Source organism: Natator depressus, chromosome 2 (genome assembly GCF_965152275.1).
Source record: "Natator depressus isolate rNatDep1 chromosome 2, rNatDep2.hap1, whole genome shotgun sequence".
Classification (NCBI taxonomy): domain Eukaryota; kingdom Metazoa; phylum Chordata; order Testudines; family Cheloniidae; genus Natator; species Natator depressus.
Window position 1 is genome coordinate 102767651 of NC_134235.1, and position 26241 is coordinate 102793891.

The 26241-nt window shown below is 38.5% G+C and overlaps 1 protein-coding gene across 5 annotated transcripts in view; it reads right to left on the minus strand.

The window, feature by feature from the left end:
• Nucleotides 1-26241, minus strand: part of CARMIL1 (capping protein regulator and myosin 1 linker 1) — a 244285-nt gene that overhangs the window by 64694 nt on the left and 153350 nt on the right. For all 5 annotated transcript variants that reach the window (XR_012638120.1, XM_074944764.1, XM_074944763.1 and 2 more), the window contains exons 21-28: nucleotides 22134-22306; nucleotides 20843-20911; nucleotides 17007-17100; nucleotides 14143-14241; nucleotides 11640-11768; nucleotides 11206-11337; nucleotides 5678-5853; nucleotides 1521-1608 (exon numbers count right to left, since the gene is read on the minus strand). Coding sequence is in view for 4 of the 5 variants with exons in the window: in XM_074944764.1 (XP_074800865.1) it covers nucleotides 1521-1608; nucleotides 5678-5853; nucleotides 11206-11337; nucleotides 11640-11768; nucleotides 14143-14241; nucleotides 17007-17100; nucleotides 20843-20911; nucleotides 22134-22306 (960 nt within the window). In the remaining variant the exon portion in view is untranslated. The remainder of the gene's footprint in view (nucleotides 1-1520; nucleotides 1609-5677; nucleotides 5854-11205; nucleotides 11338-11639; nucleotides 11769-14142; nucleotides 14242-17006; nucleotides 17101-20842; nucleotides 20912-22133; nucleotides 22307-26241) is intronic.

A 26241-nucleotide genomic window follows, 5' to 3' on the forward strand; every position in this document is an offset into this window, starting at 1 on the left:
AAATCAGATCTCTCTCTTGTGCTTCTTTCTCTGGATCCTGCCTTGGGCTTAGAAGAACTTTCAGGATGCTGCTGATGTTTGAATTTGGCAGTAAAGATCCCTGATTGGTCACTGATGCAACAGAGTCATTTGCTGCCAGGCTGGCCCAAGATAGTGGCCAGCAAGTGGTAAAAAAATTGTGACATTGTGTTGTATGCCCACTAAATACCATAATCAGAGACCTGGTTGCAATGTAAAATGAAATGTGACGCTACACTTAATATTGTGTATGATTTTAAAGCTCCAACATAGAATGGGAGATAGGTTGACCTTGGGCTTAATATGGTTTAGGGCAATTTGAATTTGCTTGTTCCTAAAGCATTCACACTTGAAACAAAAGTTTCTGTTTGAGACTAGCCTTTCATAATCTCAGAAAGGACTCTACATGAATCCTCAGCTGTTTTTAATTATACTTGGTATAAAATTTCCCCTACATATAAAATTTGTTGCATATTTAATAAGCCTTAAAATTAATGTTTTTAATGAAATTCTCTCTCTCCAGGGTCCTTAACATGCCAGTGATATAGAAAACAAGGTAGACAGATCTAACTGGATAGTTCCTAGGTGGAACTACTGTGTTTCTTCAAATGTCTGTGCATTCAATAGCTTTATACTTTGATCTACAAAGGAAGCATTTCATAACAGCAGGAGCACCAATAATAGTAAAACAAATCTGTCTTATATTGACAATGCTGCCAATACTGCTCCTACGCTTGGAATGTTGACTCACAGTGGAACTTTGGGAAAATTTTGGAAATTTGTTTTTTTTTTTGCTATTGCTGCCAGTCTTTTTATATAGCTCTGTGCAATCCAGCATTAGCTCCTCCCACCCTCATCAAACTTGGGTCTGAGTCTAATAATCTAATTCCCCCTCCACTAAAAATAACATTTAACGTACAGGAGCCCATAAACTGATCTGTAGACCTACAGCAGTATTTCTTCTCTAATCTTCAGGAAGCAGGTACATCTACAGTTAAGTGGTTGACAGCAGAACGTCTTCCAGTAAATAGCTGAACATTTTGTCTTCTACATAGATACATCTTCCAGTCTAAGACCTCACATTTCTGAAGTAGCCTCAGAATATGCACCAGATTGGGAAGTAAGGTCTCTACAGCTTGCTCCACAGTCTCCTACAGAACGAAATCTGACTTTATTTCAATCGCAATGCCTAATGTCTCACTGCGACAGCCAGTAGTTGTCTCCTTAACTAGTGAATATATGTTCTTGCAAAGCCATTTTTGGTTTCAGATGTGATAATTCAGACAAGAGATAGTAAGGCAGCTAAATAATGCAGCTTCTTCTGTGGCTGTTTTCTCCTTAAACCAGGACTACTCACCTTATGACCATGTTTCAAATGACGCTGCTGATGAAAATTAGGCAGATTTAGAAATGCAGCTGTGAGAAGAAGAAAGTGAACAAGTCATGAATGCTGTGGTGGGGGTAAGACACCCTGAACTACTCGGACTGGTGCAAACACTCACCAGTTTATGATGGCAATGTGAAAGTGCATCCAGGATTTCATCCACAATTCGGTCAGATAGGAAAGACGCCACAGTCAGCTTCACTTCGCTGTGTGAACATTGAAAATGAGAACAGAGTAACTTTCAATTCACACAAGAGAACTTTGCCATCCCTTACAGCACAAGCTCTATGGGTGTGAAGATTATCTGTGAGTCTGCCACTGTCTTTGAGAATGAAACACAAGAAGGTGCAAGTAGAAGGACTGAACCCTTCAGAAATAACTCTCAGATCCTGCAATACACACAAGAACTCCTGGACCATTTTCAACCTGCTTCTAACATTTTTCTAATGGCAGAAACAAAAACATCTGGCTAAGGGACAACTTAATAAGAACTATATGGTCAGATTTGCTTACGAATAATACATGCGTTGATGTTAGAGAAGACAAATCTGTTCTGGAGTGAATTCAGACAGTCTTACCTGTTTAAGGCTTGTTTTACCTAACAATTAGTCTCTACACACATTGCCCTGTCTCCTTTTTGTGCCCTTCTGTCAGCTAAATGGCAACTGTATTGTTTCTGCAACCTGCCATTACCATTCCTGGGATGCAAATTGTTTGTGCTTTTGCTTTAAATAACTAGTTCCTGCCTTACAAATTTTGTTTCAGCCAGTCCCATGTATTTAGCATTCAACAAGCATGTATGGAACACAGACTCACTGATAGATTTAACACGTCAGCACTGTATACACTGGGCTTGCCCCTTCACTGCAACAAGTATGAGTTACTATACTTTAGTTACTCCATTCGGGCACGCTTAGCTCTAGTTAGAGCAGCCACGCTGCAAAAACACACTCAAGTCACACATGGTTTGTTAATCCTGCAGCTGGGAATGAGCCTCCCTGCTCAGGTAGACAGACTTGAGCTAGCACAGCTCAAGCTACCACACTAAATACAGTAGTGTGGCCACTGTGGCTCCGATGGCAGCTCAGACTCTCACGCCCACCTGACACTCTGGGTCTGAGCTCAGGTGGCTAGGCTGAGTCTCCGTAGGAGCCAGTAGTAGTCCACACTGCTAGTTTTAGCACGCTAGCTCAAGCCCCTCTAGTGTGAGTCTGTTCGCCTGCATTGGGAGACTCACTCGCAGCTGCAGTGTAGATATACCCACAGAGTGACTTGATTAGCACACTGATTGGATTAGCAGTTGAGCTCACTTGAGCTGCAGCTTGCAGTGGTAACCCCAATCCATTACTAGCTTGTGTGTCAGCATCACCTCAGCTTCAAAACCACCCGCTCCTCCCAGCATTGGGCCAGCTAACAAGAATTTAAAACACCACTTATTTGACTTAGACATGTGTGTTTGTGGATGGGAGTTGGGTTGTGGGCTTGCTATACCTCAGGCTAACACTGCAGTGAAGACAAGCCTATAGAAACCAACATTACATTAGATTCGTACTTGGTGTTGCGGTTTACCACTCTCTTTTCATGGAAATGAAACTTTTTTTTCAGCTTTGACTGTCATCACACATCTTTAGATGGTGACTGTTACGTCTACACACACACAGAGAAATGTTTCACTATTTGTTCTGATGTTAGTAGTAGTAAGTATTCCCAGAGTGCAGAAGTCTCCAGAATTATACTAATTCATGGAGCCAAATCTTGAAACAAACTCTAGGTAACCAACCAACATGCTGTAGGCAAAAGATGTACAGTGGCCCTTTTGAAGATATTAAATGGTTAGCCCTTTGATGCCTTGAGTCAGAATTTCCCTAGGTTAAACTTCTCACAAAATGCAGAATTTAAAATTGGCTGCAGCAAGGATTTATTTATCTCTAACCCCCTTTATTTTCTTCCTTATTTGCAAGAAGAAATCTCACAGGGAGGAATAAATACAAACTTTCTATTGTGACTGAATTTGTTTTCTGGCATGTCCGAGGCTCATTTTTACAATATAGTAATACCCTATTAAATAGAGAGATTACTATATTTACTGTATAATATTTCTGTAACAAAAGCTCACGGTTGTAATGATTACAACTTGGTTTCTGATATGGTAACATGGCAACGATTTGTAAACCTGTCAAACTTCCTAAATGAATAAATAGATTAAAAAATGTTTTCTGGTTGCTTTTGTCCTGTCTTGTTTACACTTAAAAATTGTATCGCTTTAACTGTGTCAGCATAGTTAAAGCGTTAACACACGTCCCACTCCGTCGTGAGGATGCAGTTTAACTCTCATAAAAATGCTTATTCTAATATGGCTTATTCTGGTTCGGCAAAACAAAATAAGTTAAACCAGTATAAAGTGCCTTACAACAGTATAGCTGCATCTACACCAGGGTTTTTACTGGCATAATTATGTCAACTTAAAAAATTTTTTTTAAAAATCACCCCTTCTCCCCAACTGACATAGTTATATGAGTAAAACTTTTTAAGTGCAAGCTAGGCCTTAGCACAAACAAAGACAAAGACAAGTGTCCCAACAAAGAATTTGCTTGCTTTAGTAGATGGTTTGGCTCTTGGCTTTGTGATCTTTTCCTAATTGCATAAATCGGTATCAACCCACAAAACAGTTTAAGTTAACACACAAAGCTATGTTCCCTTTCTCTTTGTGTGCAATATGTACAAGCAATAATAGCAACAGATAGCAGTGACATAATAATGGAACCTAAATGTGCCCGGTATTTTCAAAGGAGCCTCTGGGAATGCGGCACCCAACTCCTATTATAATGCAATGAAGTTCGGTTCTGAGCTCCCATAAACTCCTTTTGAGAATCCAATCCCATAATAAGAGTTTCTGGTAAGAAAACAACGATAGGAGAATTGGTCTGTATGTCTTCCGACCCATTAGATGGGACTGCCTTGTATTATATTGGTGCATAGTGCTAATAATATAACGTAGAAGAACATATGGCTGATATGCTTGAAAACCCCCACAGCTATTTACAACTTGTGACTCTAAAAAAGTCCTTTTATGGCCTTCATTAGTATCAGAAGGTGTAGCTAAGTCTGCAATATCTATGTTTTCAGCTGCTTATAACCTTTTATGACATTTCCTTGTGGGGCTGAAAATTTCCACGATTGGTCTCAAAGCAAAGGTCATTTTGTTTTGTTTTTTAAATGTGAGAAGGGAGGGAGGATCAAAAGAGAGAGAAGTTTCATTCATCTACTCTTGAACTTGACAAGAGTAATGGGGAAAAAAAGCGCACGCTTCCCATTTAAAAACAAAATCTAAATACACTTGTTTAGCCACGGGTATTGAAATTTTTCTGTGTTCTGAAAAGCTCACATACCTAAGTTTTAATGCTTTACAAATAAATTTCTCTTTTCCCATTGCAAAGATACAACCATCACAATGCAAAATGACATGCTTTTGCTACTAACCCTGCCTAGCAGAAAATTATCTCCATCGAAATGATAGCAACCATAAAGTTTTAAGTTTCCTATCTCCTGAACTTGACCATATAGTACATCTTGTATATGCTCTGGTGTAAATTTAAGAAAGAAAGAAAAATATTATAAAACTAGCTTGGAATCTCATCTTTCAGAAATAATTAATTACAAGTAGTTTAAAGTGCTATACTGCCTCTGCATTCCCCTTCCAATTTTAGTGGCTTGAATATCCTATTTTCAAATGTTTAAATGTGTTTGTCTGATCCTTGTTGCTGTGCAAAACTCCCCCCCACATAAAAGGGTTACAGTGTCTTCCGATTAAATAGGGAGAACAGCAAAACCAGCAACACACAATATGCCATCAAATGCACAAAATAAAGTGGTAAAGTGGCCAATAGTATTTGTTATCTTCTAATTTCCTTCAGTTATAGTAATTTTAGGCGTTAGCAGTAACAGTAGATAACATATTTCAGACATATGATTTTTACGTTGATTGTGTCATTTAAAACCACAGAAATAAGAAGGAAAATAGGCATACCAAATACTAGATATGCGCTACATGATCTAATTAACTTTGTTGTAGAAACCTAAATATTTGCATTTCCTGGACCACGCCGATTGGCCTGTATAGTGACATACCAGTTTCTATATGAATTCTTACGTGGGAATGTTCAGGAAACATACTGATATACATATACACAAGCAACACAGAAAGACAACTCAACACATGGTCTTTAACCATCTTCAGAGTATTTATGGACAGGTTTCATAGTGCTTTTAACATACCTAATTTTATTGAGGATATCAATTCCAGACTGCTCCAAGAGCACATTTTTAACAAAGGTACGTGGAATGGAAATCTTCTCGGTGCTGGCCTCAATCAGGTCTTGCCGAATGTGGGTCTTCTTCATCACATTCGGGCAAAGATTCTCAGCTGCGTCCACCATAGACTCAAGCAGCGCCTGTAGCACAAAGTGAGAGAAAACAATAAACACTCCCTCAGAAATTCCACAGCATTGCTTTAGTTGAAGGAGAGATCACAGCACTGTGTATGCTTACACATCTTAAAAGCATTTACAGAACAAAACTGAGAGGAACAACTTACCTGATTTGATAACCAAACACATTTTTTTTGTAAATATAAAAGTTATAACTAGAGAAAACTATATTTGGTTAATTACCAGAACAATGCATCTGTTCCCATTGCACACTCAGCACTACCTCTGCATTTTTAAGAAGCAAAAGAAAACTCTGTTGAAGAAGTCTAATAAACCCTCCAACGGTCAGCTAATCTGTGCTCTGAATCACAGTTTTCTTTCGCAGTCCTACCCTCCCTGTTTAAAAGGTGTCCAGAGTCTCCTCAGATGGGGATGGCGACAAACGTGAACTATTTCCTATTTCAGAAATAGGCAGAGGTACATTGCCTGAGAGGCAAGCAGGAATCTACCGGCAAGAATATCCAATACACACACACACACATTAGGGCTGTCAAGCGATTAAAAAAATTCATCACACGATTAAAAAAATTAATTTAAATTTATTTAAATATTTTTGGATGTTTTCTACATTTTAAAATATATTGATTTCAATTACCACAAAGAATACAAAGTGTACAATGCTCACTTTATATTATTTTTGATTACAAATATTTGCACTGTAAAACACAAAAGAAATAGTATTTTTCAATTCACCGAATACAAGTACTGTAGTGCAATATATTGATCATGAAAATTGAACTTACAAATGTAGAATTATGTACAAAAAAATAACTGCACTCAAAAATAAAACAATGTAAACCTTTAGAGTCTACAAGTCCACTCAGCCCTACTTCTTGTTCAGCCAATCGCTCAGACAAACAAGTTTGCTTACATTTGCAGGAGATAATGCTGCCCACTACTTGTTCACAATGTCACCTGAAAGTGAGAAAAGGCGTTTGCATGGCAATGTTGTAGCTGGCATTGCAAGATATTTGTGCGCCATGTTAAAGATTCACATGCCCCTTCATGCTTCAACCACCCTTCCAGAGAACATGCTGATCACGCCTGTTAAAAAAAAATGTTAATTAAATTTGTGACTGAACTCCTTGGGGGAGAATTGTATGTTCTCACTTTCAGGTGACATTTACATAAGAAGCAGGCAGCTTTGCGTCCCGTAAATGTCAAGAAACTTGTTTGTCTTAGTGATTGGCTGAATAATAAGTAGGACTGAGTGGGCTTGCAGGCGCTAAAGTTTTACATTGTTTTGGTTTTGAGTGCAGTTATGTAAAAAATAAAATTCTACATTTGTAAGTTGCACTTTCACGATAAAGAGATTGCACTTCAGTACTTGTATGAGGTGAACTGAAAAATACTATTTATTTGTTTATCATTTTTACAGTGCAAATATTTGTAATCAAAAATAATAATATAAAGTGAGTACTGTACACTTTGTATTCTGTGTTGTAACGGAAATCAATATATTTGAAAATGTGGAAAAACATCCAAAAATATTTAATAAATTTAAATTGGTATTCTATTGTTTAACAGGGTGATTAATCACAATTAATTTGTAATATATATACATACGCGCACACACACACACTAGGGCTCTTGATTAATCACAGTTAAATCACGTGATTAGCTCAAAAAATTAATTGCGATTAAAATAATTGTGATTAATAATTTTGAATCACACTGTTAAACAGAATGCCAAATGAAATTTATTAAATATTTTTGATGTTTTTCCACATTTGCAAATATATTGATTTCAATTACAATACATACAAATATTCCAGTTGACATATAAATTAAAGCTTGACCTTTTAAAAAAAAATTATTTTCAGAGAAAGCACTTTTTAAAACCTATGCCCAATTTTTTAAATCTTTTTTTTTTTTTTTTTTTTTTTTTTAAAACAAATAAGGGCTTTTGTGCTTCCCTGTTGGTGTTTAGAAGAGTCTTCCTTCCATGTGGCCTGAGAGCAAAGCCAGACGTGTGTGGACTGATCCCCACTGTCGCTAGTGCTTGCAATTTTATCACGTCTCAATAAATTAGCTGTTTTTCTTAAGGCCCAGCTCCTGGAATCAAGTGATTACACATGAGAATCTCAACTTTCATTAAAAAAAAATTAAAAAAAAAAAAAAAAAAAAAAAAAGCTTCTAGCCCTCGTGGTTGCAGAGAAAAGCTAGAAAATGTGAACACTAAAATCTCCAAAGCCAGGAGACAGAAATAAACTAAAATCTTATATACATAAGTGTGTGTGTGTGCATCTATCTACCTACCCATATCGTGATTTGTAAGCCAATCCCATGATTTTTGAGGCCTGACTCAAGACTTGCGAATGTTTGGGCCTGGCAATACCATCATATTCCTCTACACTCCTTCAATTTTTCTACATCTTTCCTAAAGTGTGGTGCCCAGAACTGGACACAGTACTCCAACTGAGCCTTACGAGTGCCTAGGAGAGTGGAACAATTCCCTCCCATGGCTTACATACAACAATCCTGCTAATACACCTCAGAATCATATTAGCCTTTTTGCAGCTGCATCACATTGTTGACTCATATTCAATTTGTGATCCACTTTAACTCCCAGATCCTTTTTCAGCAGTACTACCACCTAGCCAGTTATTCCCCATTTTGTAGTTGATTTGATTTTTCCTTCCTAAGTGAAGTACTTTGCACTTGTCTATATTGAATTTCATCTTGTTTAATTCAGACCAATTCTCTAGTCTGCCAGTCACTTTGAATTGTAATCTGGTCCTCGAAAGAGCTTGCAACCCATCCCAGCTTGATGTCATCTGAAAATTTTAAAAGCATATACTCCACGCCATTATACAAATCATTAATGAAAATACTGAATTGTACCAGAGCCAGGATTGACTCTTGCGGTACCCTACTAGATATGCTCTCCCAGTCTGACAGCGAACCATTGATAACTACTCCTTTCGTTGTACACCTACCTTATAATAATTTCATCTAGACGCCACTTCCCTAGTTTGCTTATGAGAATGTCATGCAGGATTGCGTCAAAAGCCTTACTAAAATTAAGATAAGGTCTCTTCTGGTCTTAAAATCTATGAGACAGGTGTTTCTGAGGAGGACTGGATGAAGCAGTCCCCTGGGCCATATAAGAGTCTCTTCTCTTGCTTCAGGATCTTACGTCTTGCCTGAGGTCTTCATTGGCTGAAAAAAGAACCGTTGGGCTCCTTGCATCAGCAGGTGACTTTGCCTGGCAGTGATACTCTGCAGGAATTTGCAAAGTATTTTCTAGGAACTCAGCTGTGATTTCTAACTCAGCTGTGATTTCCCTGGCTGACTCACTAACTTCAAGCTGCTTATTCTTCTTCCACTCCTTCCTTCACCTCCCCTATCTTCCATTTCAGGGAAAAATCCCATTTCCCATTTGTTCAAAGGTTCTTTGGTGACCTTTTCCAGCTTCCACTGGCTACTTCCCGAAAAGGTGTGCTCTTATTGCTATGGGAACTGAAGTCAAAACCAGAGCTCCAAAATATTTCTGGCACAGTTTCTGTCCTGAGGACAATATGCCAATAAGGCTGATTTACATAAGCCTCCTATTTAGGTTCACAAACAAATGATGAACGCCAGGAGAGTTCTTGAACCAGCAGAAACAATCCAAGAGAACAACAACAACAAAAAAAGATTAATCCCCTTCTCAAATTAAAGAAAAGAAATAGTCTTCAGCCTGACCTGGAAGAATGACACCTAAGTACATATAGAGGAACTTCACTTCGTCGCTATCTATAAGGCACCTAGCAGACCCTTGGTGCTATACAATTAATAGAAGTAATTGTAAAAGGATACTAAACTTGACCTAAAAAAGTGCCATTTGCTTTAAAGATGTGTAAGCATAAATGCCTCAATCTTAAACCACAATACAACCAAGCAATGCTTCTGTAAATGAAATTCTAAATGTAGCTTTTCTTTGACAAGGCTGTTTAAAATGCACAGGACTTACTTAAATGCATCAGTCCTGCACAGAGAACAGAACTGATTATGCATATTTCAATGACTAAGCCTGGAAACTCTACAGTCAAGAACCCTGTGGAGAGATTAGCTTCACCTCTACAAGCTCTTATGCAAAAAGAGATTTAAAATAAAAACTGATACATAGAATCCTCACCTTATTACGCATAAAGGGGAGAGGGGAACAAAATAGCCTATAATCCACAACATTTTCCTCCTCATTAACTTTTTTAATTTAGGAAAAGTAATTAGTAATGTGCTATTATTACTGTTCTTCATTACATTCCCACTGACTAAAGCATTTATTTTTGTCTCAGAAGTCTAATCTGCATTTTCAGATTCTTTGATAAATTTAAATATAGTCAAACATAGCCTGGCTGCTTACTGGTGAACAGGAGTATGGTATGAACGGGTTAATCCCTCCCCACCCCTAACAACATTCTTATACTTTTCAAATGCTCCTTCACAGAATTGAAAAAATCTTCCACCTTGTCCCTTTGCTGGATCTAATGTAGATCTCTTTTTTTAAACATATGAACTACGTGGGATGCACATCTCTTCCTCAGCTCCTTTAACTACAGCACAGGACCTAGTATATAGTTTCAAATGATTAAGCAGGAGGGAAGCTGAGTGATTGCGGATCATTGGGGATTAATTCCTATTTGAAGAATTGCAGGTTTGGTAAGAAACATTTAAAAGGATCCCCCTTGAAAAGATGGACAGCAACTGACTGGGAGCTCCTAGAAGGAAGCCTTGTGGTAAAGACATGCAAGCAAAAAGACAGAAGTGAAATTGGTGGGACTGATTTACAGACCAAGTTTCTGCTGATAGATCTTCCCTAGCAGCAGAGTCTTCTCAGCACATGGTGCTCACAACTTCCACTCCATTGGGGCACCCAGACTGGCAAGTACATCCTAGAAAGTTTCTAGGGGCTTTCTAGGGTGCCTGGGAGATTCCCTCATTCAGTATAACTCTCCTACAGTCTCAGCTGCAACCTAAAAGTTGCCCTCCTCTGGCAAAACCACAAGACAGGGTGGAAGTGCCAACACCTGGCTTGATACAAGGTGGTGTATCCCTCCTCCTTTTCTTTCTGTGCCAAACATTTAAGTGAATTTTGTACTTCTTACTAAGAAAAATGTCTTAGTGATTAGCCACCCAGGCAATAAGCACATAATATGCCAAAACCAACATCAAGAATATAACTGAAGTTTGATGGGTTTTCTAGTTCTCATAACGTGCATGAGATATACTCTTTTGTTCACAATAGCAATGGAAAATCGTGATGCAATTGCACACCTGTTTAGTTATCATTTGTATATGCAAGGTATATTAGAAAAAACCCTACATGCAGACCTTAAGTTGTTCATCCACAACCCTCGTGACTTCCCCAGCCATGGATTCCAGTGTCTCCTGTATCGGATTGGATAATGAGTCATTCACTCCTGCCCAAGAAGCTCCACCAAGATGGTACAGATTTGGTAATAGCTGTAAGATAGATATAACAACTTTAAAAGTTAGCTTTCAGCCAACTACCTTCAATCCTGAACAAACTGATGGAAATGACTATATTCATTTAAATATTTATTGAAAGTTCATTTTTAAATAATAACCAGTTCATATACTCTGAAAAATACTCTCATGTGATACATTATTATAAGCCCTGGAAAAAGAGAGGGACTTCGTATGTAATTAAGTGCTTTGCTGAATCAGGGTTATAGTTCTTTTACAAAGCCTTTTATACTAGCCTCCTCAGCACAACCAAATATTAAATGCTCAGCAGGGCTTACTGTTTTGGAGTTCTTAGCATCCCGCATAAGCCTTTCTGCGGATTTCAGGTCTTCCTGTACAGCATCCACACCACAATTTCTTAAGGAGTTGAGATGATCTTGCACTTTAACACATATTCTGTCAATCATCTACTCAGAACAAAAGAAAAAAACAAAGAGGAAATAGCAGATGTAAAAGTAGATAAGGGGTTAAATTGCAAAGAAGTGATGCTGAACAAACAAAAAGTTAAATATCAGTCTTTGTGGGATTCAGCCCAGATTCCAAATCAAAATGAACCTGGTGGGAATTGCTGTTGGGATGCAAAAGTACTAGGAATGCATGATCAGTCTCTGTGTGTGTACATATGTTCCTGGTTTAAAAAATTTACATATATTTCTTACTATAGTAAAAAAGGTCCAAACAAACCACCACCACATTATTTATTTATTATTAATTATTATTAATTTTGTTTTTCCTCACAGCTGTAAGTTATCTTTTCAGGGTTGGGGTGGGGTTGTTTTGTTTTCTGGCATGGCACAAAAACTTACTGACCAACCATAAAACTTGGTGTGAAGGTTACTGAATTGTTCCAAGAACTTGGACACAGTAACACTAAGCTCCCCCATGACCAGTTCAAACACTAGCAATGATTTCTATTGTCTGAACAAAACATTACTGTGTAAGCATTGGGAATTTCTTTCGCACAGTAGATATTTTCAGTCACAAAGAATACTCATCTGGGATCTGTGACTACCAAAGCAGAAAGCTGCCCCAGATCTTTCACAAAGCACTATATCAAGCTTTATGTATTTGAATCACATGCTCAATACTTGTTTTCAATACAAAATATTCCAAGCACAGAGTGGGAAGGTAGTGTAGGTGTGCCTTTATGAGATGGGCAAGACAGACCAATATGCCTGACAGGCATGAGCCACATGTTCTGTTTAACAGTCACTTGTGACTAAAGGAATCGGGGGTGTGGTCAGGAAGCTCTTATAAAATACAGAGAGTTTAAGTGAATTCATTAAAATTGGTATCCACCTAACATGTTGAAACCCCAACCAAGTACATGCCTGATCATGTAATATTTGTAGATTCAACATTTTTCAAACTGCAACTAGTACAGCAGTGCGTCCACAGCACCTTCTTTCTTTGCTGCTCTATAGTGCTTCTCCTCTTCAAAGGGCTTTACAAACAACTAAATAACTATTAGACTGGGGGGAAATTCCATTGCTGGGATAATTAAAAAAACTGGACTGGACAAATCAACAGAGAATATACTGGGGGAATAATCATGCAGTGACACAGGATGAACTAGATTATTCACTCCTGATCACATACCATATAGGAGTAATTTATATATAGCATAAAAATAGTGAAGATGAACTCCCTTGAGGTTCCGTAGTTACACACGTTTATATATATTGAAGAGTGTGTGTGCTTTTATTCTGGGGAAAAAAGGGAAATGGTTAAGTTGTAAAAAGATCTAAACAATGTCACAGGAAATTATTTACATGAAAACGATGCTAATGGACTAGATGAATGACAACTAAAATAAAATAAAAAGGCATTGCCTTTGCAGTTTTTAATGCCAGTACATCCTTGTGCATCATTTTCTCTGTCAAGAGGGTGGAAAATTGTTTCAGGCTCTAATAATACAATGTTGTCACATTTGATTTGTCATATAATGGAGCGAGAAGAAAAAACTTCTGAATCACAAGTCAGAAAAAGATTGTAGAGAGAAAATAAGGAAAGGCAATCGTTTTACTGGTTACACTAAGGATTAGAATAAGGCTGCTCTGCTCCTCCATTTGCTTTGGAGTTTCACTGGAATACCAAGCGGCTAAGACAGTTTCAAAGTAAAAGCCATTTTGTCATATCCATCTTCTGCCACCTTGCCCTGGTGGTGTATCGGGGATGTAAACAACCTGTAAGAAGCCAGGAAAGACTTGCTCGGGGGCAGGCACTGTATTGGGCTGCCAAGGATCACCCTACACCCCGTTTGCTGGCCCTCCTGCAAGCTCTGGTGTAGGAGGTATGCCACGGTGGGAGGTGCCAGAGTTATAGCACTTGCCATCAAAGCCACCCTGGCTTCGGTTGCACTAGAGCACCACTCGTAACTTCCTAAGTTACACCTGGGCCTTTTTAGCCCATGCAACAGCCCAGAAGCTGGAGAGCACAAAGGGAGCTTAAAGTCACCCTTTTCCTCACTGCCCCAGGGCTGAATCTTCTGTACTGCACCGCCTGGAGGCACAGCAGAGAACATGACACACTCTCGCTTTCTCGCTCAATTTAGGCTTTTGCACAGCACCTGTCCATGTAGCACATAGGTGCTTCTGCAAAAACCTGGTCTTTCTGCAGCTTCCATAGTGCAGAATTTGGCAGTGACAACTTTTTTTGAAAACCAACCAGGCTGTCAAAGCCAAATGTTTCTTTCAGTTACGCCGGTGTAAACAGAACAATTTGGCCCGGAGGCAGTCATTTAATACAGGAAGAGCTATCGGCAAAGCACAAGGCTCTCACCTGTTGTGTGGTGCTGGTGACGATGCCCTGCTGCAGCCTGTATGCCTGCTCCTGTAGGTATTTTCTGGTCTCATGATTACGAAGCAAGTAGTTTTCTATCTAAAAGTAAAAGTCAGATTAGGATACTGCTTTTACTCTCCCCATCTTTCACTTTCAATATTTCTCTCTTTCAAGTGAACTTTTACTATCTAGGTGCTGATTCAGAAAGCTAGTTAAGCATGTGAGTAGTCCCACTGACTTCAAATGGGATTTTTCACTAATTTAAAGTTAGGCATGTGCTTAAGTATGTTGCTGATTTGGGGGCCTTGAAGAGTTATAAAGTTAAGAGCTATTAGGAGCAAATAAACAAAAAATAAAACAAATTAACACCCTTGATCCACCTCAACATATACCTAACATTTTTCATGTGATATTTAAATATTCTATGTAGTCCTCTGCAACTAGGAAACAAAGTGAGAACATCTCTTCACATCAGACAGGTAAACCTAAAAAACACCACTGGGAAAAGTGAAAACAAATACACTTGCAGAAAATTTAAAAAACAAATACTGCTTACATATTTTTATAATAGCACGTCTATGCTATCATAGCTAGGGCTGTCAGCTGTGCCAGGATAAACCCCGGCTTTACAGTATTGTATAAAAGTCATTGATTTCAAGTTACAAAATTTCTAACAAGCATCCTGGTGCATGAGCATTTTTTTGTTTAAAAAACAAAGCTACAAATCGTTAAAATATCTATTTGGACTTTAATTGTTGGCCCACTAAAATGTCCCATTTTAGGGGTTTGCTTTAGAACATCTGTAAGTTGTAAAATTTGGCTTGGTGTTTTGAATAAATTTGGAGGGCTCTTTACCCATTTTGTCGATGAAGTGTTCTTGATATGGCCAATTATTCATTTTTACCCATTTAATGTTTGAAAGTTGTCTAAAGGGGATGAACTACCATTTTTCTCTCTCATTAAAACATTGTCTTTAACACCATGATGATCTATACTAGAAATTAGATGCATACAAGACACTGTATACATTTCTTTTACAACTGCTCAAGCTATTGTGAAAAGCTCAAATGACAACTTAAAGGATAATGTGCACTTTAAAGTAAAGATGGGTCAATAACTAATTTTTCAATTCACTGTCAGTTCTGAAAGGAAAAAAAAAAGAAAAAAAGAAAAGTTCAGATTTGGTGAAACCAAATTCCACTATGAATGACCATGAATAGGCATTGGGCCAAGGAAAAAAGAGCAAAATGACTCTAGCCTGGTGGTGGGAAACCCATGTTCAAGTCCCTGCTTCAAAAACTAATTATTTATACAAAGTGAAATAGCTTCAACAGGAAATTGAGAGAGACCCACTCAGTGACTTGGGCACTCTCCTGCAATGGGGGAGACTCAAGTTCAAATCCCTGCTCCACATCAGGCAGAAGGGGCATCTGAACCTGGATCTCCCGTACCTCAGGTGAGAGCTCTAACCACTGGGCTAAAACTTATAAATTGGCCACCACCACCTTTGCTTTGTGGGTGGCATCTAAGTCCCCACAAAAAATATTTGGGCCAAAACTATTCCATGAATTCGTGTCAAATTTGCAAATAATTTTGGATCCACTAAAACAGCATTTTTCAACAAATAAACTATTGGCCTGAAAAATTTCACCCAGATCTACTTTAAAGATGACTGTACTTCTTTTTTTTGTTTTTGTTTCTTCATGATGTATAAAAAAAATGCCTGAAAAGTTGTTTAATAACAAAAGAAGCCAAACAAACTGAGGTCTTGTATATCCTGTGAATAAATGTTAAACTGAGAAAAGAAAATACTTCATATATAGTGCATAAGTAAACCGTAGAACTCATTGCCACAAGATAACATTAAGGCCAAGAGCTTCAATAGATTTTAAAAAGATCTCCCTTTTTCTTGATAAAAGGAATATCCACTGTTATGAAAATACTATAATCTGTCTAACGTAAGGGATATAAGCCCATATGCTTCAGGTGTTAAAAAAGAAGCAGAATTCAGACCATCCATGTACATCATCAAGAAAAAAAAGCAGTATTTTTCCATTTGAAGATCACTTAACGGCAAGGTTTTTGGCTCGTAAGGATCACATACTTACATTACTTAATCACAGCTTTGTGAGTTTTTATGCCCCCAGCCTTATTTAAAAAAACCCAACTCATTAAAAAGTTGCAGACCATGTTTTTTTTTTCCTGATAGACAAGATGACTCCTTTAGAGCTTGCATGACTGACTGTATTAAAAGTTGGGAGTTCTATAATCCATGAGATTTGGACAGCTACAGACAAATTTTTGCCAACATAGTCCTTATCCAAGAGATCACTTCAGTTAAATTAATTTTTGATGATGTGTGTGTGTGTGTGTGTGTGTGGTGTTTATGTAACGTGAACACATCAAGTAAATATGCTGATATCTACCCATCAAATTAAAAACGAATCTACATTCCACAACAGCCTCTCTCAGTCTTGTGTTTTGTACTGTGCTGAGTACTCTCTGCGCTTCAACAGCAATAAAATGCACAAAACCATCTAAATACACAGAAATACACATGCGCCAATTTCTAACCATATACATGCGCGCGTGTGCGCACACACACACAGTTTAATCAGTATTTCCTTATTTTGTGGTTCGTTGTTAAGCCATTGCAGTCTATGGCTCAGTTCAAATGAATCATTTTGAACACAGAGCCCTCCATGCAGTTATGATTCTTGATTACCATAACCTGTCCACATGTTCATGCGTGTCCATGTAAATGAAATACTCAATGAATCTAGCAAAGAATTCTTACTCAGCCAATTTACAACCACATGAAGTTATTACTCATTTTTTCTGAGAGTGAATTGTATATGTAATACCTTTTGCAGCGCCTCCTCTGTTTTTTCAGGGTTTGTTTTAAGTGCTTGAGAAGCATCATTCATAGGTATTGGCATGAACCTTAAAGTATAATTCCTAAAACAAAATAAAAAAAACAAACCTTTACTGTAATGAGAGATGATAATCTAATTACTACATATAATTATAAGGCATAAAGTAGCAAATAAAGTCAGCTCCTAGTTTTTTTGCCAATAATTCTGTCCCTGATTTTGTAAACACTTGCACATGTCTGTAACTTTTCTTCCATGAGTAGCCACACTAAAGTCAAGCACATGCATATTTGCAGGAATGGAACCTTACTCTTCTTTCTAGTTAGATATAGGGGGAGATTTTCAAAGATACAAAGGGCTGTTAGGTATCTAACTGCCTCTGAAAGTCCGTGGGAGCTGGGCACTTAACTTCCTTTTGTGCCTTTGAAAATTTTCCTCCTATATCTAATTAGAGAGATAAAGATATTTATACACTAGATAAAGATATGGACTTTCAATGGAAGTTGGATGACTAGGCTGCCGTTTATGTTTTTGAAAACTTTCCCCCCGGGAGTTGGGTTACATTTTTTTCTACTTACAAGAAAGACCAGGAATTATCAGCTCCTATTGAATGGAAATAATCAGAAAGAGAGAATTCTACAAACGGGTGTGAAATTCACTATTTAACATATTACTATATATGCAGCTACTTGAGCTGCAACTAATTGCTGCATTTTTCTTTAATAGCAATTGCCAAAACGTATACAGCAGCAACCACAACCCAATATTATTTTATATAATTATTTCCCATATTTTACTGCCTTATCTTTCAAAAGAATTGTCCACACCACAAAAGCTTGTGTGTCTCCATGTGCTATAGAATAGTCAATAACTGGCCCTCCATTAGGATGGATTATTTTTAAATATCAGAGATAACAGACCTCAAGATGGATAGTTGCTATGGAAGCTGTTGAAAGTACCTGGCAAGGGGGAAAAAAGTCTCTTTTTTTAAAAGACCATGTGGATTTCGAGCAGCGGTTTGTCATTTACTATAGCACGTTCAGTGCAGTCTATAATTACTAGTGCTTATATGCTACAATCAATAAGCAAAGGCTTGAGCCCCCAGGACAAGAAAAAGATATGAAACACAAGGAGACTCCATGGGTATAATCATGAAGCTAGAACTTTAGATGAACAGCATCTTATGAAAAATTCCATAATCCATTTATTTCCCGACACACAAAATTGTTCTGGAATGTTAATTTATTTTCATCTCTGAATTAAACTCTAGGGGGAAAAAAAGAATTTAAAGCTTGCACGAAACTTTGATCATCAGACCAACCAATATTTATCCTCACACTCTACTTCTCTTTTCTTGGCTTCCTCTGAAGTCTCAAACATCCCTTCATGCTTGTTATTTTCCTTCTTCAAGCTCCATTTTTCTCTAATAACAAGAACAGCTTTCCCTAATAACTCATTAATCCAATAAAGTCCATTTCCAGGTTTGAAACACGTGTTGCTTTGCTTATCCAGTGTATTATTACACTCCCTACCAATAAACCTATATTAAAATAATTGTTAAGTTTTGCAGAGAAGCACTTAAAGGCCAGGAAATGCTGAAGTGAAGGATGTCCATAGAACCCTACCTCTGCCCCTTTGTATCACACATTACAATAATCCTACATGATATTGTTATATGCTATGTTTTCTCCAGGACTCCTGCCCCATACTGCAGAGTTACTGCAATAACATTCACTGTTTACTCTGCTCTAACAGGAATAGGTTTATGGTCAGTTTATACTTCCAGTCTTGTGATCTGAACTGGATACCACAGGCAAGGGAAGAGTCCCAGCTCCCCAGGGGGTACACAGCACTTGCTTCTCTTCCTGCAATATTAGGCTTGGAAGTTGAGATATTTCTGTTATAAGTTCTTATGGAAAGTCCTATAAAGCTGAGTATCATACAATTCTACAGAAATTTAGGCTCTGATTCAGCAAAGCACATAAGCCAATGCTTAAGTTCTATTAAAGCCAATGGAATGTAAGTATGGGCCTTGTTGCATGGGGATAGACAACTACATTCTTAAGTGTTTTGTTGAACCAGGGCCTTAATCGAATTCTATAGAAATTACTCACATTTTATATAAAACTTAACAGACAATGATATCCTTTCTGTATTTCTTTTGACTGATCCTATAGAATTGCATAGCAGAAATCCCATTTAGGTCACAGGACCTTCACATAAAAGGGAAAAATATATCTAATTTCGACGTTTTAAAAATGCATGTGTTATATTGCTTTCCTTCCATATCTTGTGCAATTAGACTCATGGCACTACAGAAGCCTGGCTTTGCCAGTGTAGGAATACAAAAATCTAGTCTCAGCAACATTTTTAAAAATATCTAATATTTTTACAATACATTCTGTTAAGGGTGACATTTATCTTCTCCGAGAAAACTAGCAAAGTCTCATGTATTTCTGTGAAACATATGGAGGAAGATGTTCCCAATATGTCTTTGAGATGGATTTGTTTAAAGGCTAATTGTGTTCAGCAAACACTGACAGAAATCCCAGTCTTCAGAGTTTCAAGCTTCGCTATTCATGAGTTGGGTTGTGGTATTAAAACATTAAGGACGACAGAAGATGACCTAAGCTTCCACGCTAAGTAAATGAGATGTCACCTCTATAAAAAGCACTATCTGCCCCATTTACTTTTCCTGTCTAGTTCATTTCCTCTGGCTTTAGGATCCCTCTTCTGTTTATTTACCTGAGCATAACTGAAGGGGAAAAGCACCTGATGTTAACAGGAAAAATATGTAATATTTTCTGATCAGACTTCTCCTGTAAATGCATGTTGCTGCTCTATAAAGAATAAAGGTCTGCAAGCTGATAAATAGCCTTTCCAAGTTCTTTTAATTATTCACTAATATCACTGGAATCACTCCAAAATTACTTTCTTAATTATAGACCATTCCTATGAATTTCCTCCATCAGCACAACTGATTCCATTTTGAAATGAAGCACAAACTGAAACTGAGGGAAATGAATGCATCCTATACCAATAACAGAAATCTGGTTGATGAACTCCAACTGCAAGAGTTATGATTCTATAGAGGATTAAGATACTACCTCAAATAGCTGTACATTTTTGCAAAACATCCTGTCTGGAGACTAGCAATTGTCTATTATCTTCACCTTCAAAAGACTCTCTTTGTTCCCTGTCTATAGGATCTAATGATATGAAACAACTCCAAACGCTGCTTAATTTAAAATCTGCATTTTTCCCCTGAAAAACAATCACATACAGAAAAGTGACAGAGATGGATATAGATCAAAGTAATTCAGTCTGTCATTCTAACAGATGCTACTGCATATGTGATCTCAACGATCCCAAAATTACACACCTTCATAGGGATTATAATGAACAACTGCAGTTCCCCAAACCCTCATTATTAGCTTTTACTTGATGGATACACAGACCAAAATGCTGATTTTATGGTGATTACTATTGGACACAGAGTTTCATTCGGACAACTAATTTCTTTTAAAGCACAAACTATGGCTGCTAAGAACATAGATCAATGGAGAGAAAAGAGCTTAATACAACCTCCTCCACATTTTAACATTATTATATAGTGCCTACCACTGGAGCATGGAAGAAGAATGAAAGAACCATTTTCCTCCCTTTTGAGCTCAGTGTGAATTCATAAGCTTTACTTTAGATTTAGTCCCAACAGGCCCCAAAATGAGAGGTGCTGAGCACCCTTAAATCCCATTGTCTCCTGCCCAGCACTGTTAGGAGATATTTCTTGACTTCCTCTTGCATCAGTTATCTTCCTTTAAACTTACTTTTCCAATGCCACTGCTATGTCCTGGAAGCCCTGTGCGGTGATATTATTCTTATCCCATATTACGGTTCTGTTGGGAAACAAAATTGTACAAAGCTCAGAGATTGAATTAATAAAAGCAGTTCCCCTTTTTAAACAAACTGAACAGAGCAGTAATCTCCAATGCAGTTTTGTATTGTAAGGTTACACAGTTGTGTGTGTCCAAAAATACACAGTAAAGGGCAAAATCATTTAGAAACATAAATTTAGCTACTCATTAAAACCTTAGAATAATAGAAATAAAGGACAGAGTTACTAGGCTATTCTGTCTACCTTGCTTCCAATGTAGAATTGATCCTGCATTATATTTTCTATTTGTAATACATCAAAAGCAGCAACCTCACTAAAAATGACAACACACGTTGACCACTATTAATTTAAACCTACACAGGCAAGAGATTTCTCAGTTACAGTACCTCCACCACATTTAAACTTTCCTCTTCACAGACATGCACTGCAGTAGGCTTTCATTACAGCAGGGGTTCTCAACCTTTTTCTTTCTGAGCCCCTCCCCGCCCCCACAATATGCTATAAACACTCCATGGCCCACCTGCGCTACAATAACTGATTCTCTGCATATAAAAGCCAGGGCCAGCATTAAGGGGTAGCAAGCAGGGCAGTTGCCCGGGGCCCCACGGCACACCCCATGAAGCTGAGTTGCTCAGGCTTCTGCTTCAGCCCTGGGTGGCAGGGCTCAGGGCCCCAGACTTCAGCCCTGCATGGCAGGGCTTAGACTTTCTGCCCTGGGCCCCAGAGCGTCTAACACTGGTCCTGCTTGGCAGACCCCCTGAAACCTGCTCACGGCCCCCCAGGGAAAACCAAGAGGAGCCACAGAAGAAGTAGTTCTGAAATCCTGCTAGTTCTGAACTTTAAAAGGATTTAGATTTTGCTTGAGGGATCACGAAAGGATTGTATCCATTCTTATTCTGTTTAAACTGGTTCCTCCACTACTAACTGATGGATGTGGTCAAATGATTTAATTTAAACTTAAGATAGCCACCTTAAAGGAGAATTTCCAGATTTTTGCGATTTAAAATTCTCACAAATAAATGTATTTTATTTGTAGAGGTTTTTGCAAGGAGAATTTACTTAATTTTTATTTTAAATAAAAAGGATGGTGATTGGGGAACTGATAACCCTGCAAGGTGACTTTCCTGTCAGTTGCATAAAAGAAAACAGGAGAAAGGGAGTGCTGGCAACAGGGATTACAACATTATTAAACATACAACCTTTCTAATGCAAATAAGCTATACCTGAGCTTGGTGTTTATCTGTAGGGCTTTTGCTAGCATCTTTGCTCCCATGTCTCCCATTCCGTTTCCACTAATATCCACTTTTGTAAGAGAAGTATTGCTGCCCAATGCATTGATAATTATGGTAAGCTCAGTCTTCAGTTTGGAATCTGCCAGGGATAGTGACTGCAAAGGCTGTGGAGTATATAAACAATATAAACAACAAACAAGAGCTGAGAATGCATTCTAGTACATCAACTAAAAGAGGGTTCTTAGGGCTCCCTTAGAAGTTAGTGAACCTCTCAGAGGGATGGGTGGGGAACAGGGGGGACACTATGTAACAGATTCATTGCAGTGTTTACTGTAGCTACTGTAACATAACATGGTAAACAAACATAATGATCTGAGATCTTTGAAATACAATTAGAACAAGTCAAACAATCTGACAACTTTATTCCTGAAGTGCCTTGCTTATATTGTTTTACTACAGTAACCTCAACATTAAGAGCTTGGGGGGGGGGGGGCAGGGGAGGAGAGGAAGAAAGGGAGCTTGGGGGTGTACATCCATTCCTTTAAAAAAGACTGCGTGGGTGACAAGTCTGAAATTAAGAGAGGTCCCTTGTAGACACGCATAAGATGACTAGAACATAAGAACGGCCATACTGGGTCAGACCAAAGGTCCATCCAGCCCAGTATCCTGTCTACCAACAGGGCCCAATGCCAGGTGCCCCAGAGGGAGTGAACCTAAAAGGTAATGATCAAGTGATCTCTCTCCTGCCATCCATCTCCACACTCTGACAAACAAAGGCTAGGGACACCATTCCTTACCCATCCTGGCTAATAGCCATTAAGGGACTTAACCTCCAGTTCTCTTTTAAACCCTGTTATAGTCGTAGCCTTCACAACCTCCTCAGGCAAGGAGTTCCACAGGTTGACTGTGCGCTGAGTGAAGAAGAACTTCCTTTTATTTGTTTTAAACCTACTGCCCATTAATTTCATTTGGTGGCCCCTAATTCTTATATTATGGGAACAAGTAAATAACTTTTCCTTATTCACTTTCTCCACATCACTTATGATTTTATATACCTCTATCATATCCCCGCTTAGTCTCCCCCTTTTCCAAGCTGAAAAGTCCTGGCCTCTTTAACCTCTCCTCATCTGGGACCCGTTCCAAACCTGTAATCATTTTAGTTGCCCTTTTCTGAACCTTTTCTAATGCCAGTATATCTTTTTTGAGATGAGGGGACCACATCTGTACGCAGTAGAAAGATCACTGTGATTATTGTTCATTGCATGATTATGCTCCACTTAGGTACTTTTAAAAAAAACAACAACATGTACTACTGCAACTGCTTCTTGTGGGCCACTATGGAGCACTGGTATGCTGTGGATCCTGTATATTGACTCGAAAGACTTATACTAAAAATATCTTTTTAAAAACATACATACAAACACAGACTCATTTTTGTCTTCTCCCCGCGGCCCCAAATAGCCAAATGCAATAGTTTATGAATTATAACATAAGTTTTTCCATCACCTTAACCTTGCTGTGGCATCACAACTACTAAAGACATCTAAGAACTATAATACAAAGTTGATGATGTGTGATAACTTAAAATATTTCCCTTTATTCAACAGTCACCAAGTTTATAACCCTTCAAAAAGTGAATACCCCTTTTAGAGACCAAAATGCTTGTACAGTACTACCTACCACTACACAGCCCAGGCCCCTTGTCACTACTGTATGACAAGTAACAACAAATTATAACCAAAAAGCATGTTGCATTGAGATGTATGTTTATAAAGACAGAATGTACACAGATTTGGAGGCATAGTGGGTTTATAATTAAAGAGTCTAACACTGACAAAGCAATGCACTGATTATTTTAAATGACAGCTATCGAATAATTATTAATTCTCCTAGCGCTGTCAGTGCTTCCCTGTTCTATTCCCTTATGCAGTCAGAAAAATATTAACTTCACATTGGAATGGTATTGGGACTGGATGCACATGTTTAATTGAGGTACTAAGTGCTTCTGTGAGACACAGTCACAGCAGAAAAACAGGACACATGAACACACTAATCAGTCCAGCAGTACTTGCTTAAGCTACCCCACTGCCACCAAGTAAAACAGAAACGTAAAATGCAGGGGATCATCACTACATACAACCTTAATTATTCTTAAAAGGAGAAAATTCGACTGTTGTGGAGCTTGTTGTATAGTAAAATGGACCATTTCTGAACAGTGATTGATTAGCCCAGCAGTTTTCTTGTCTTGAAAAGTTATTTTCCTTTTAAACTTTGCTTAGGACTTGTAAGCTGCATTTGTTTAATTTTAAAATTAGGACAAAAAACCTTTGGGAACATAAAAATGCACACTTGAACTTTTCCCCAGTATAAGCCTAGAGACATTTACCTCCCATTAAATGAAATTAATACCACCACAGCATCCTTGGATTACTAAAGAATTGCTAGTCTGGCTAGAGTAGTTGTAACTCCAGTGATTTAACGTATAAATTAGACCTGTTAGTGCTTGAATTATATATTTTTTCAGAATGGGGAAAAATTATTACACATTACAACCATTTTGGGACCTGACCCTGCACAACGCTGAATGTCTCCTGGAAGGTAATCAGTAGGGCCCTACCAAATTCACAGTCCATTTTGGTCAATTTCATGGTCATAGGATTTTTAAAATCTTAAATGTCATGATTTCAGCTATTTAAATTCTGAAATTTCATGGTGTTGTAATTATAGGGGTCCTGTCCCAAAAAGGAGTTGGGGAGGAGGGTTGCAAGGTTATTGTAGGGGCAGGGGGGAGTGTGGTACTGCTAACTTAATTCTGCACTGCTGCTGATGGCGGCACTGCCTTCAGAGCTGGGCAGCTGGAGAGTGGCGGCTGCTGGCCGGGAATCCAGCTCTGAAGGCAAAGCCACTGCCAGCAGCAGTGCAGATGTAAGATGGCATGGTATGGGATTGCCACCCTTACTTCTGTGCTGCCGCTGGCGGGCTGCTGCCTTCAGAGTTGGATGCCCAGCCAACAGCTGCTGCTCTCCCGGCCGCTCTGCTCTGAAGTCAGCGCAGAAGTGAGGGTGGCAATACCGTGACCTCCCCTAAAATAACCTTTAACCCTCCCCGCAACTCCCTTTTGGGTCAGGACCTCCAATTTGAGAAACACTGGTCTCCGCCGTGAAATCTGTATAGTATAGGGTAAAAGCACACAAAAGACTAGATTTCATGGTCTGTGACGTGTTTTTCATGGCTGTGAATTTGGTAGGGCCCTAGTAACGAGCACTCTCATCTCCAACTGATCAGACCATGTCATCCTTCTTCAGATGTTCCCCTAGTTCCCCTTCTCCACAGCATCAACTTCAAGCTTCTTGTCCTTACTTTCAAAGTCCTACAAAACTCAGTCCAATTTTTTTTGAATGACACTGCCCTCCTTCCACCTCAACGATGCCAGCTCAGATAATCCACTTGTGTACTTTTACTATAACCATTTCTACGCTTTCTTCCTTGCCAACTCTTAAAGCATAGAGCTGATACATCTCTCTTTCTCATTTGAATCCCTTCCCCTGAGAGAGTGACAAGAAGTGAGCCAACTAGGACATTTAAACACCGAATATAAAAATGCCTTTATTTCTTCATGCTAGCCAATAGCCTTGAGTGAGTAACTGTGACACTTTATTTCTGTTACCCTGTCTCTCCACCTGCAGCTGCTCCCGACGGTCATGCTAGCCCCACACATTGCTTCATGTCTGAAGTTGATTAGTTTGCCAGCTAGCTCCTCATGATAGAGTTCTTTTTTTTTCTGCATTATGAGCGATCTGTTATACTCAAGTGCCATAAAGTAATTATTAATAATAATACTTGTGTCTCCTACTGGCTGAGGAATGAAGCTCATAACCCGAACTGATGCCCTGTGTGGGAATGAGTGATTTCCACGAGGCTTGCAGGAACGAACCCATTCATAATGGCCCACCTCTTAAGCTAAGGCAGCTTCATTTTCACCAGTTGAGAGGGCAGTTATGCTTTCTGGTATTTTGTTTTCTTAAACAATTATCAACGTATTCAAATTTTTCAGCATTTAGTTAGGAAGCTCATCAGTTGCTCTGAAGAGCCTGATGTT